This window comes from Sander vitreus, chromosome 22, assembly GCF_031162955.1.
Source record: "Sander vitreus isolate 19-12246 chromosome 22, sanVit1, whole genome shotgun sequence".
Lineage (NCBI taxonomy): Eukaryota > Metazoa > Chordata > Actinopteri > Perciformes > Percidae > Sander > Sander vitreus.
Genome location: NC_135876.1, coordinates 11,982,542 through 11,996,121, shown reverse-complemented (window position 1 = coordinate 11,996,121; position 13,580 = coordinate 11,982,542). Strand labels below are relative to the sequence as shown.

General features: G+C 40.4%; 1 protein-coding gene across 1 annotated transcript in view; it reads right to left on the bottom strand.

The window, feature by feature from the left end:
- Window positions 1–13,580, bottom strand: part of cntnap2a (contactin associated protein 2a) — a 349,283-nt gene that overhangs the window by 186,634 nt on the left and 149,069 nt on the right. Inside the window, exon 3 of the mRNA XM_078280725.1 lies at window positions 7,423–7,616. Within this exon, the coding sequence (XP_078136851.1) occupies window positions 7,423–7,616 (194 nt within the window). The remainder of the gene's footprint in view (window positions 1–7,422; window positions 7,617–13,580) is intronic.

Below are 13,580 nucleotides of genomic sequence, written 5' to 3'. Positions count from 1 at the left end.
AGTATCTAACTAAAAAACTAAAAATCCATATCCTTACTAGAGTCAATATAGTGTTTAGTAACTCCTAAATAATGTTGATTACTCACTGATGTCCAGTGATCACCGGTTAATGAGCAGCTTATTTCTGCACAAGTCCGTGTTAACACAGCCCATCTTCACGGTTACCCGGCGACAGAGAAACAGGCTGGATAGTCCGGTACACTGTTGTTTCCACAACAACAAAAACACAGCAGTCTCTGAACTCGCGTTGGGAGTTTCGTTGAAGTTGGATGTAGTCCAGTTTTTATCTAATGAGCGAACACTTGCAAGCAGGAACTTGAACAGGTGGCTGGCTAGCATTAGCTTTCCACCTAGCTAGGTTATACTCCAGCCCCCGTTCGCGTTTCACCGCTGAGGATGTCCCCCCGTGATCGCCCGCTCTGGCCGCTGCCCGCTACGGCCGCTGCAGCTGCTCGCTTCGGCCACCGCTGCTGCCCACTCCGGCCACAGCTGCTGCCCGCTGGTCAAACTAACCTGTACGGCGGGCCACAGCAACCACTTATTTCCGAACATTCATCTCTCCCCCGCCCCCGAGGGCCGGTGGTCTAGCATCACGTTAACTGTACTACTATGCTTAGCTCGTAGGTGGTAGCTCAAGCTTGACGTGCTTCGGTGATATTTTAATTCGGCTTTACACAATGTGCATGTGGCTTTCGACTTGTCTACGAGCCATCCGGGAGTTTTGGAAAATAAAAAGCGCCAGGATTTCATTGCTGCTGTCTTTCTCCATCATGCCTGCAACCTGCAGCAGCAGGATGTGTTACGAGGAAGTGGCAGCTTGATGATAAGTAACGGTGCTGCAAAGGGTCAAAATAGTAGCCTGTTAGGCACAACGCAAAGCCGAGTGAAGTGTAAAATAAATTAATAAATGCCGGCATGCGATTAAAAAAAATGAATCGCATCGCGTCGGCCCTTAATCGCATCGTGATTAATGCGTTAACGCTGACAGCCCTAAACTTAATACAACCTATGTTACAAACGAAGGAAACAAACAAAATCACTGCATGTCATTTTCTTGTAAAGTATTTGAATCTGTATTCTTATATTTAAGATGCTATACACAATGAAGCAGCAGTTGCATTTTTGTGTGGAACAACTCGTTTACCCTCTTTTCTTTCTAATGATCCCTTCTGAGAACTTCTGTCACATGACGCGCAAGTATGAGTGCATCTAAATAGTGAGTCCTTTTTTGACAGGTTCTTTATTTGATCATTAGGCTCAGATAATTTAAAGGTTCTGTCATTAGCCTACTTTTAATAACATCTTCAAACACAGGCTTTTGGGCTGCTGCTGACACAGCGTCCCACCTAATACTCAGCTGAGCTTATGTAAGCTTTATGAACGGACAGTATGAATTGTCTAACCCATTAACATGGGAACCTAAATGGAAAAAAAAATATAGGCTACTTTCTTTGAGTCACCCTGAATAATGCTAGTATTCATAAAATAAACATGCCAATGTTATAAAAAATGAATGAAGAAATCCATGTTGGTTGGTAATTTTTAACACCCGCATTTTGTAAGAACCGCCGCATTATGTAATAATTTATTACAAAATGCAGAGAAATTGAAGAAAGAAATATAACGCATTGCGTTCAGGGTTTTTATTACAAAATGCGGCAGATTTTTACATAATGCGGGTGCTGTATGTATGCTCTGTTTTTACTGTTTTTTTTACTAGGTTTTCTTTTAATTTATGTTGCATGCAGCAATACAATATGTCCTTGATGTTGTTTTGTCTGCATTTGTATATCTTGTTTGTTAGCCTGTTTGCTAAATTTGATACATTTACATCATATTGATGTTAATTAATGTGTGTTGACAATTACCAATAAAGTAAAGCCAAGTAGAGTTCATACAGTATACCTAATGCTCTTATAGCAGATGAGCATCAGATGGACTGGTAAACAATGGCAGATAAACAAGCAATCAGCCTCCCCACTTTACTTCTATGTTTTAGATTTATGCTGACTAGCTTGCTGTATCAACATTATTCATGCAAGGCTATTCTATATTTCTCCTGTCCTCTTACTGAAAGCCTGTCTGTTATCACCTGTCACCTTTCACCATACAGCAACAGTGAATAGTGTGGGCCATTAGCTAATGATTACAGATTGTCAGATGGACCACTTAAGTGCTTGCTAACAGTGCAGTGACGGAGGTCTGCTGGTTTGGAATAAGAGACGTACGATAAACGATAAAGCCACAGAGAGATCACATCAATACAATGTCAAGGGATAAAGTGCTAATGCTCATTCCCACATGCTGTTATTCTGTATTTTCCATCTAGAACTCTTCATTGCTTGAATAAAGTCTGTGGGTGACATATTACATTTGGTAAGAACTGAGCTAATTAATTGATGAATATGTATGTGAAACACGCTGTTGCACTCCCACACATGGTTTTCTGCTCTGAGTTACATGAGGGTGAAAAGGGAGCTTCACATTTTATTGATAATGATAAAAAAACAAACATTGTATTTATTTTTTTACCCAGTGTCATTTCATTTTCTCTTCTATCATAATACAAATATTTGCCTTCTTACCTATCCTTTTAAAACATACATGTGTGGGACTTCCGGTGGAGCGATGAGAGGAATGGCGGCGTAGTTTGTAGCTCCTACCAGTCGAAGACAAATAAACCCCCCCAATTAACGATAAACCAAATTCAAATAGATATTACGAGGGATGAGTGGGGGAACCCGTCAGAAAAGCCGAAAAAAATCCGAAAACACAGGAAAAGAAGCAACACAGGAAAAGAAGCAGAGTTTCATGATGGAGGCAAGCGGTGAAGCAGGGGGGAATGGTGGCGGAGCATTAGCCAAAGACAATACGCCAGCACTGTACAAATATTTGACGGACATCACTAAAGAAATCCGTGAACTCAAAGAAGAAATGAAATATGACATAACGCCCTTGACACAAGCTTTAAACAGGAGTTTGCCAATTTTAAAGAAGACGTCAACAACAAACTTAAAGCAAACAGTGACGAACTACAGGACCAGAAGAAAAGTCTCAATGAGGCACAAACACGCATCGAGGAACTCAAGTCATTCAACATGGAAGCTAAAGATGCTCTGTTGACAACCCTTCATGAGCAGAGAAAGCTGCAGGAAAAGCTAACCGACCTTGAGGGAAGGTCCAGGAGGAACAACGTGCAGATATTTGGAGTCCCAGATGGCTTGGAGGGAGACTCCGTCATCTGTTTTGTCGAGGAGCTGCTACAGAGAGAGCTAACTCTACCAGTGGGGACCAACCTGCTAATTCAACGAGCACACCGAGGAGACCCGGTCCCGGTGAGACTCTGCGGTCTACAATCATAAACTTTCTCCAATTTGACACAAAGAAGATGATATTAAGGAAAGCCTGGCAAAAACGGGTTAAGCTTGGCAACACACCCCTGTTCTTTGACAATGATTACGCGGCTGAGGTGGTACAGAAACGCAGAGCCTATATGGAGATCAAAAAGACCCTCAAGGCTAAAGGCATCCGGTTCTAAACGCCCCTGACCAGGATCAGAATCCACTGGTCTGAATGTGAACGGGTTAAATAACCCAAAGAAAAGAGGGAAGGTCATAGCAAAGCTGAAAAAAGAGGGATCACAGGTTAGTTTTTTACAAGAAACACATTTAACGGATCAGGAGCACAAAAAATATAAAAAAAATTGGGATTTAAAAATACATACTATAGCTCATACAAAAAAGGGAGGAAAAGAGGGGTAATGATTTTAATTTCAAATGCAATAACATTTGAGACTTTAAAGGAAATGAAAGATAAAGAAGGAAGATACATTCTGATTAAGGGGAAAATTGAAAATCAAGTTACACTCGTCAATGTCTATGCCCACCCGGACAGTGATAAGAGTTTTTTCAAGAATTTATTTGAAGTTGTTGTTCAAGAAATAGAAGGGATACTGATATGTGGAGGGGACTTTAACATCACACTGAATCAGGATTTGCACACAACTAGTACAAAGAAAAGTAGCAATGTCCCGATACTTAAATACTGTATTAACAGAGCTAGGAATTTCAGATGTTTGGAGGGAACTACATCCAATCGAGAGGGACTTCACATTCTCCTCAGCTCCTCACTCAGTCTATACAAGGATAGATTATTTTTTCATGAACATAGCGGATAGATTTAGAATAGAAGAGTGTAAGATTGGTGTAGCAGACATCTCAGATCATTGTATTCTCCACCTGACACTAAATATGATCAGCAGGAAAAGGAATACTGTATGGAGAATGAATGTTAGTGTACTAAATAATCCAGGATTTGTTGAGGAGATCAAAACAGAAATAAATGCATACAGGAAAGAACGACAATGGGGAGGTAGATTTTACTACTCTTTGCCATGCCATGAAAACAGTTATGCGGGGAAAACTAATATCTCGAGCAGCATACAACAAGAAAAATAGACTGAAATTATATCAGAAGAAGATTGAAGCGCTTAAAAAATGAGAGCAACAACATAAAGACTCAATAGATGCAGGTTTACTTCAACAAATCAAGGAAGTGAAGACAAAAGTGAATGAGCTACTAGGAGATGAAGTGGAAAAGAAATCTAGACTTCTGAAGCAGACTTACTACGAATCAGGCTCCAAAGCTACAAAATTACTAGCTAGGCGAATAAGGAAACAGCAACTCATGAATACAATCCATAAAATCAGAGATCACACAACCAATTCACTAGAATTTGAACCAGGAAAAATAGAAAAAGTATTTGAAAAGTATTACAAAAAGCTGTATACACAACCGGACTCAGCAGATGAGAAATTAATAAGAAACATTTTAAGTTCATTAGATCTACCAACAATAGGAGATAAACAAAACAAATGTATAAATGCATGTATCACAGCAAAGGAATTGGAAGGGGGGGGGGGGGCAATGGCTTCCTGGCCGAATGGTACAAAATGTTTAAAAAGGAATGGGTCCAATGTTATTAGCAGCATTCAATGAAAGGGTAAGATTCCCCTCTCTTGGAAAGAAGCCATAATCAAGGTGCTTCCCAAGGAGGGGAAAGATAAGGAATTCTGTGAAAACTATAGACCAATATCAATATTAAATTGTGACTATAAGATATACAACCATCCTAGCTAAGAGACTCAAAACTTTTATGACAGAACTAATTAACGAAGATCAATGTGGCTTTATTAAGGGATGCCAAACACAGGACAATATAAGGAGGACTTTACATATAATTGAAGAAGTACAAAAACATGGAGAAAATGCACTGCTGCTCAGCTTGGACGCAGAAAAGGCTTTCGATAGCGTTAGTTGGATATTTTTATACCTTACTTTAGAAAAATTTGGTTTTAATACAGACTCAGTAAACATTATTAAAACACTATATCAAGACCCGAAGGCTAGAATTAAAATAAATGGCAGTCTCACTAACTGGTTCAAACTGGAAAGATCTACCAAACAGGGCTGTTGCTTATCACCGACTCTTTTTGCGTTTTTCATCGAGCCTTTGGCCCAAGCAATAAGAGAAGATGAAGGTATAGCGGGGATAGAGGTAAAGGGCACGGAACAAAAAATATGGCTTTTTGCAGATGATGTTATGATCAGTCTAAAACAACCGGATGTTTATCTTCCAAGACTTATGGAAAGACTGGATTCATTTTTTACTTGTCAGGTTATAAACTCAATGTGACAAAAACACAGGTACTACCCACAAACTATACCCCACCCCAAGCCATTCAGCAAGCATATAAATTCAAATGGGAAGCAAAAATAAATAAAATACCTAGGTATAATTATTAGTAGAAACCTAACAAAACTGTACAAAATGAATTATGGGACTCTAAATCATGACATTCAAAAAGATATGGAAAGATGGTCGGCACTAACATTGGTTTCAGCTCTAGAATAGAAATCATAAAGATGAATGTGTTTGATGATTGATGATTTGTTTCAATCATTACCAATAGAAATTCCCGTATCACAATTCAAAGAATGGAACAAAAAAATCTCACGTTTCATTTGGGGGGGGAAAAGGCCAAGGATAAAGTATGCAACTCTTCAGATTCCTAGGGACAGGGGCGGGTTAGCCTTAACAAACCTCTTAGAATATTACTATGCCGCACAGATTCAACCTTTGGTATATTGGTGTGATCCTGAGTATACTGCAAGGCGGAAAGATATTGAATTAAAAAGAGAGGGTTACCATATCCAAAGTATGATTGCAAACAGGGACGTGTTTAAAAAATATAAGAATATGCTTGATCCAATTACTCGATTCACTCTGGAAATCTGGTTTACAGTGATTAGGAAATACTACGAAGGAAATATGACTTGTGATTCTAAATTTAAACCAGGGACAATGGATAGTATTTATGAACAATGGATAAACAAGGGAATTACAGCAATATGCACAATAATTGATTAAAATTGGCAAAATTAAAAGCTTTCAAAAACTGAAAAGGGAATATGGACTGGAGGATTACGACCAGTTTAGGTATTACCAAATTAGAGACTTCTTTGAGAAAGAAATAAAACCAGATCTTCCTCAGGAGCTGAACAAAGTAACTATAACACTATGTAAGCATATAGAAACAATACTGGAAAGGTGGTTTCAGCACTGTACCAGGGTCTAGAGAAGAACTGTATATAAGAGACAGATGGGTAAAAGAAAGTAAAATACCATTAACTGTGGAGGACTGGTTTAACATATGTGATGTACAGCGAACCACCACCAGCTCCAGGATGTGGAAAGAATTTTGCTGGAAAAATATGATCAGGTTCTTTATTACTCAAAACAAAGAGCAAATTTTCAACTACACAACAAACATGCTGGAGACGGTGTGGGGAGCAGAATGTAGGTCACAACCATGTTTTTTGGGAATGTACTAAAATCAGAAATTATTGGAATGATGTGTGGGTAGAATTGAAAAAAATACTGGGATATGAACTACCAAAGACAAAGACAGGGGAAAATGTACAACATGAAGATGGATTCCTGGTTAAAATTCTGCTGGCTGCGGCCAAGAAGGCAATCACCAGAAACTGTAGAGAGGACCCTCCCACTCTGAGGAACTGGCTGGACGTAGTCGAAAAATGGACAGAATACCAATCACAATGAAGAGTCACCACCGGAAACTTTGATGTCAGAGACATTTGAGTATTATTACTAAGAACATGTACCCCACTGACGCTGTGCTGTGTTCTTTGGTCTTTATTGTTTATACCAAAAATCAATAAAATCTGAGAAAAAACATAACCAGAACCAGATATTTTTCCAGAACAATGCTATGTTATGCTAATAACTTTGGATATGGTTATCTACAATTATCACCCAACAATATAAAAAAAGCCAACTATAGAGCTTCGTCTCTGATGCTGTTACTGTTTGTAGTACACACACACGTCTTATTCACTCACCCAAATGTTGCCGTCTTGGTGATATGGTTTCCAGTTCCTTCCTGTGTCGCTGTAGAGGAGACGATACCGCGTTGTCCAATCGGAGCTGCTGTAGCGGCCCTGCGTTGCTATGGCGCTCACCTGCTTTCTGGAACCCAGGTCCACCTGTAGCCACTGGTAATGGTCACTGTCCAGAGGTGACCATCCACCAGCACCTGCAGAGGTAGTGACATTTTATAATGAGTGGAAAGTCAAAGGTTGTCCTGAAATATCTTATATGCCTTTAACAGTATCTTTCTGTCTGTGGAGTGAAATGTCTGGACCTTGGTCTAATTAAAAGTAACCAATAGCAGGAAATGTGTTTTTTCATGCAGGCTGAGTTGCTGCTGTTCAGGGCAAACCAGCTCTCGGGATGTTTTACAAAGAGAATGTGGAATTACTTCCTACTTCCTTCCTATTATTAATGGTCAGTGTCCAGCAGAGAACAGCCCAGACATTTGCTCCAAGACAGGCACTGTTAAACTGCATTTTTAATATTGGTATGCAAGACATACTGTGAAATGAGATTTAAAAAAAAATGCTGCAAGTCTACTGTCACCCACATAACTACAGATATGTTCAGCTACAGCTCAGAGATGAAACTGGCCACGAATGAAAGCCACATTTACAATTAATGAGCACAACATTACAACGGTGTTACTGATGATATATAATTATCACAAAGTACTTACACAGGAAAAGGAAAAACAAGAATGAAACATTGCTTAGATATGTAAATAAGTGAAAAAGTGACTTCCACAACAACTTTTTTGCATTTTAGAATATTGTCAAATATATATATATATATATATATATATATATATATATATATATATATATATATATATATATAGAAAAACACAGCTCTAAAGTTACAGTACAGGGTAGGTGCACTGAAGTTGGAAATCATTCTATCAAGATAAACTTTTGCTTTGAAGAAAATGACTATTTCTGAAAAAAATGAAAGGAGAGCCTTTCAATGCTATTTGCCCATGGCTACAGTGTCGACTGTTGGAATAGATGGCTGTGTTTGTATCATAATCCTCTCAGTGGCAGTCTGCGTCCTTGTGCCAGCCTCAGACCTCAGGGCTCTGCCTTCATTGCCAGACTCATGTGTCCTCCAAAAGTTGCCCCTCTTCACACCTCCAGGAGTGTACCTGAGGCAGAGGCCGAACTCCCCTGAAGGTTACATGAGCCTTAGGTTAAATGTTGCAGAAACAAAAGAGCAAGGCAACTGCTCGACAGAAAAGAAAGACAAAATGCTGGACAGGATCCCACTGACCTGATTCCATCTGCCATTCGAAAGTAAAAGAAAAGGCGTGATGCCAATATGGTATGTGGGCTGTGAGAGCAGCCAAACCAGTGTGAGAAATACAAGAAAAAATGCATGTATGTGCATAAACCAGATGTAGAGACTAGGGCAAACAAACAAACAGCCGAGCCTGTGATAGAATGTGACTGTGAAATGATTGAAGAGTGGGAGGTGGACGGACTGCGAACTGGCCATGTCACGGCCGTCTTCTTTGATTCTCTGTGATGGATTTTTTTTTTAAAGGACACAAACACAGATAACAAAGTGACTGGCTGAAAGCACAAGTAAAGGAGAATGACTTGAGAGAATGATTTAAAAATGACAGGGAGAGAGAGAGAGAACAGAACCATGGGCACAAAGTGAGATAAAGGGAGATAGTAAGACCAAAAAAAGTACAAGAGAGTGGGAGAGGAGCACCAAGCGCAGTGGAGTAGGCATGAAAGATGATAGTCATATGATAAAATAGAGGGTGAGGCAGTTTGCGATGTATCCCCCCCTGGCAAAAATCCTATATCTTATCCAATTACAGAACCATTACACTCCAGCTCGGCCTTGACAGATAACCAGGCCCGTATCAGCGAAAACGTCAATACCTCAAAAACCCGTTACAGCTAAGCCATTCCCTTGGGGGGATAAAATACTATCAAAAGTGGGAGAGGGAGGAGGGGATGGAGGGTAAGGCATTGGGTTTGGCGGTGGCGAGTGATAGTGATAAGTAAACAGACAGAAAACAGAAAATAAAGATTAAGAAAGCAAGCTGAGTGGACAATGACCAAGGCAGTGTGACGTTATGAACAAGATCAGAGGATGGGGTGTCGGAAAGTATAAAGAGAAGGTATGTGTTGAGGAGGTGACAGGCAAAGGGTAGTGGCAGAAAAATGGAGAGAGGGCGAGCAAGAGAGATGGATGATGTGAGGAGAAGAGGGATGTTATGGCTCTGGTACTGGGGAGGCCAGAGATGAGATATAATGTGGATGGGATGAAAAAAGGAGAGAAAGGGAGCAATGTAGTTATGGTAAAGAAGGTGATAGATGAGGCCAAAAGTGAACAGGGGAGGACGACAGAGCGGAGGGAAAAGGATGAGAAACTTGGGAGAAAGAGATAAACTGAACCCGTTCAACACTGGAATGGGGATGATACCAACGGAGAATTAGACTGCAGGTGAGTTTAAATGACATGATACAGGAAGCAACGATTAGGAAAGTTCTGGGTAGAGTTCAGGACAATAGAAAAAAGTGAGAGAGGAACAGTTAGAATATACTGTATGTGCAATGTAGGAGGCCATTACTGCACATTCCTCAATAATAGTGGTGCTGATATATATCAGTTTCAATTTATTTGAAAGTAAAGCCAAGATCTGCGGCTCTATTTCTGTATATATATATATATATATATATATATATATCCTCTAACACTCTACTAGCATACCCATGTTGATGTCAAATACCAGATATGAAATTGTCTTGTGTTTCTTGAAAATTGATTCATCCAGGGCAGGCTGACCTGGCATGCTGCTCTTCATCCAACCCCCTGCTTCACCATCACCCACAATCACATAGGAAACACATCCTATTTGATTGGCCAGAGCAGTGCAATGCTGGATAATGTTGCATTGTGTTGCGTCAAAAGTTGAGCCAGGTTCAACTTTTTTGACAGACAACTCAGGCTTTCATTTGACAGAGCCCAACTTCGAAGTCTCAATGAAATGAATGAGGAGACTGTGTTTTTGAAAAAGTGCCCCCGTCAGTCTGAACATGGCTTAAAGGGGTGAATGAAAGGGCAGGGTAGTGGTTGGGGAAAAGGGGTTGAAAAGGCATGGAGTAGAAGGCATGTTATGGTTACAGGGTTACCAGAAGCAACAGATGGGAATGAGAGAGAGAAAGATAGATTGAAATGTCCAGAGAGATGTAAAGGTTCAAAAGATCGTGAAAGTGATGGCAAGCATTTGGGACAGATGGACTAAAAAAAGCAATGAGAGAAGAGAGCTGTGCGCTAAAGAGCTCGATGTCAGAGGTCGGAGGAGGAACAAAAGACACAAAAAAATGATGGGAAGGAGCAAAAAAAAAAGAAGGGGCCAGAGACGTGAGATGGGCAAATGCTGTTATAGATTGGAGAGGAAGGGAGAGGGCTGGAAAAAGAAGAAAAGGTGAGAGGGGAGGATGGGGCAGCTTGACAGAGGTTAGGAGTGGGGTGAAGAGTGATATATATATAAAAAAAAAAAGCACAGTGGTGCAGTGAAAGGTGAAAGCCGGAGGGAGAAGGGGGAGAAGAGAGAAGAGGTTGTGGAGAAAGAGGAGGCTGGCGGTGGGGGAATGGATGGTAAGAGAGCGAGTAAGAGCGAACAGGAGCATCAGCAAAGGCAAAAAGGAGGGGGAAAGTGGGAGGAGTAGGGGAGGGTAGGGGTGGAGTGTCGGGGGACTGTCACCGTTCTCTCACCTGTCACACACAGATGTTCGGGGAGGAGAGGAGGAACAGGAGCAGGGAGGGGCAGGGGAACAGAGAAGGTCAAAGAAGCCACCTTTGAGGAAGAGATGAAGTAAAGGGGAAAACAAGTACCACCGAGAAAAAAATCGGGAGATAGAGCTCGGGACAAAGGATGGAGAATTAGTACAATACAAAAGGAAGCCAGAGTGAATAACGCTTTGAAAGCAACACAGGCTCAAACTAGAGGAACACTGCCACCAAGATTTATCTCCATTGAAGCTGATAAAAGTCTTGAAAGTGCTGCTGATACCAGGTTACTTCCTGGATAATAGAGCATGTCTGTGTGTGGTTTTTTTAACATTAAAAAAATAAGAAATGTATCATTGAATCAGATGGTGCTGGTTTATCGATTAGTCTGCAACAATTTTGATAACTGACTGTTTCAGTCTGTAATCAACCACAGATAGCACACATGCACTGGTTTAGCTTCTTAATGTGAAGACTTGGTGCTTTGAAAAAAGCACCTTGGCTTCTGTGATTTCATGGATATTTTTCGCTATTTGTTTGATGTTTTAAACAAATAATGGATGAATACAAAATTACATTAATTAATAAAATCATCTGTCAGACAGATCGAACATCCTTTAATGAACATAGAAAAGGCAGAAAATCCAATCCGATTTTTCCACACAAGGGAAATTCACTGGTTTTGATGATATATCTTGGCAATTTATCAGCTCATTCTGCAATGGCTAATGGCTTGAAATCTGTCTGTAAGGAAAACCTCTATCCCCTATGGCTACTCTACAATATATCCTCATAATGCATTTATATTGGGACCAGTTCCTGTGGCAACACAGACACTGGCATTTTGAACAAGCAGCATGTCAGAAATCAGATAAATCTGCTACCTGAAAGCTACCCCGGTGAAAATGTTCCTGTGCGGTGCCCTTCACAGGTCAGCAGCACTAGCCAAATGGAATTCACACGGAGAGAATCCTTCTGAGATAAAAGGAGCCAACCGAAGACGAAAAACATGGCTGGAGTTTCTCCAAGCTTGCAAAACAAGGTTTGAGCTATCTGTGATGACACAGATAACCGTGCAGTGGTAGCACAGTTCGAGTGTGTGTTCTAGGGGAATCGTACTGATATCAGTACTGATTAGGACAACAAATATTATCACACACAAGCATAACAGTGCATATAAATGTATTTGTGTATTAACATGCACCCACACACACACACACACACACACACACACACACACACACACACACAAGCGAAACAAAAGTTTGTATCAATTGTTGGCATAAAAGCAGTTTCTGTAGGCTGCTAACAAAGTGACCATACAAAGCCAGTTATTGCCCATTTTTCACCAAAACCAATAACAATGAACATTTAGTAAAAGCCACTAAAAGTAAATTGATGGGGGGCATGGATGGATGTACCAACAGCAATGCACTGACTAAGGAAAGGCAGGGGAACATAATGGAAAAAAAATCAAACCAGGAAGGGCCCTCTGGGAGCCATTGCCAAAAATGGCTGCCTTTTGAATCAGCTAATGTGTGTATATGTGTCTTGTATCACAACTCACACACCTCCGTTCACACTGTTTAAGTAACCCTCAGCTATGAGACATTAGACCAGACCACACACACAAGTGAAAGTATGAAAGCTCCCTTTGGCTGCTTTGAACTGGAACCAACCAGCAGTCATTTTTCTCCTCTGTTCATCTCTTCTTAGACTTTATATATATATATATATATATATATAGATATGAGCTTACCTAACTGAACAAGTCACAAGGCTGTCCAGCACTTGTGGTGAGTTAACGTGAAAACATACATACAGTATACTGTAGTATGTATAATCCAGAAAAAGTAAAAATGTGAAAACAAATTTAAACTGGAGTGTGACCATTTGTACTTGTATATGTACATGTGTGTGTAATGATACAAAAAATATGTTTAACTTTTATGGCCCAGCTGGGAAAAATTGGACGTTTAATTCTACTGCCTGACTGGGTAGAAAATGAGTCAGATGAGAGAAAAGAGTGAACAGCAGCGGGGGAAAGCAGAAAGAGCAAGTGAGCAAGAAAGAGCAACAGCAGGAACAAATGATAAAGTGAACAAGTGAAAAATGTGTGAGAGAGTACAAAAAGGAGATTTTTCAGAACACAGGAGGAAAGACCAGAGTTCTGAGCATGAGTAACGGAGACACAGTGTGATTCTGGACAAGTGACGGGCAGTTGGTGACAGGCATGACACACAAACAAAAGTGAAGGCAAAGCAGAGCATCAAACAAGAGAACATCTCTCCTCTGTCTTACTGTCAGTGTGGGAGAGTGTGTGGGTGGGCGCGTACACATAACAGAATTTGTTCTGCACATGCGTGTTTAAACACTT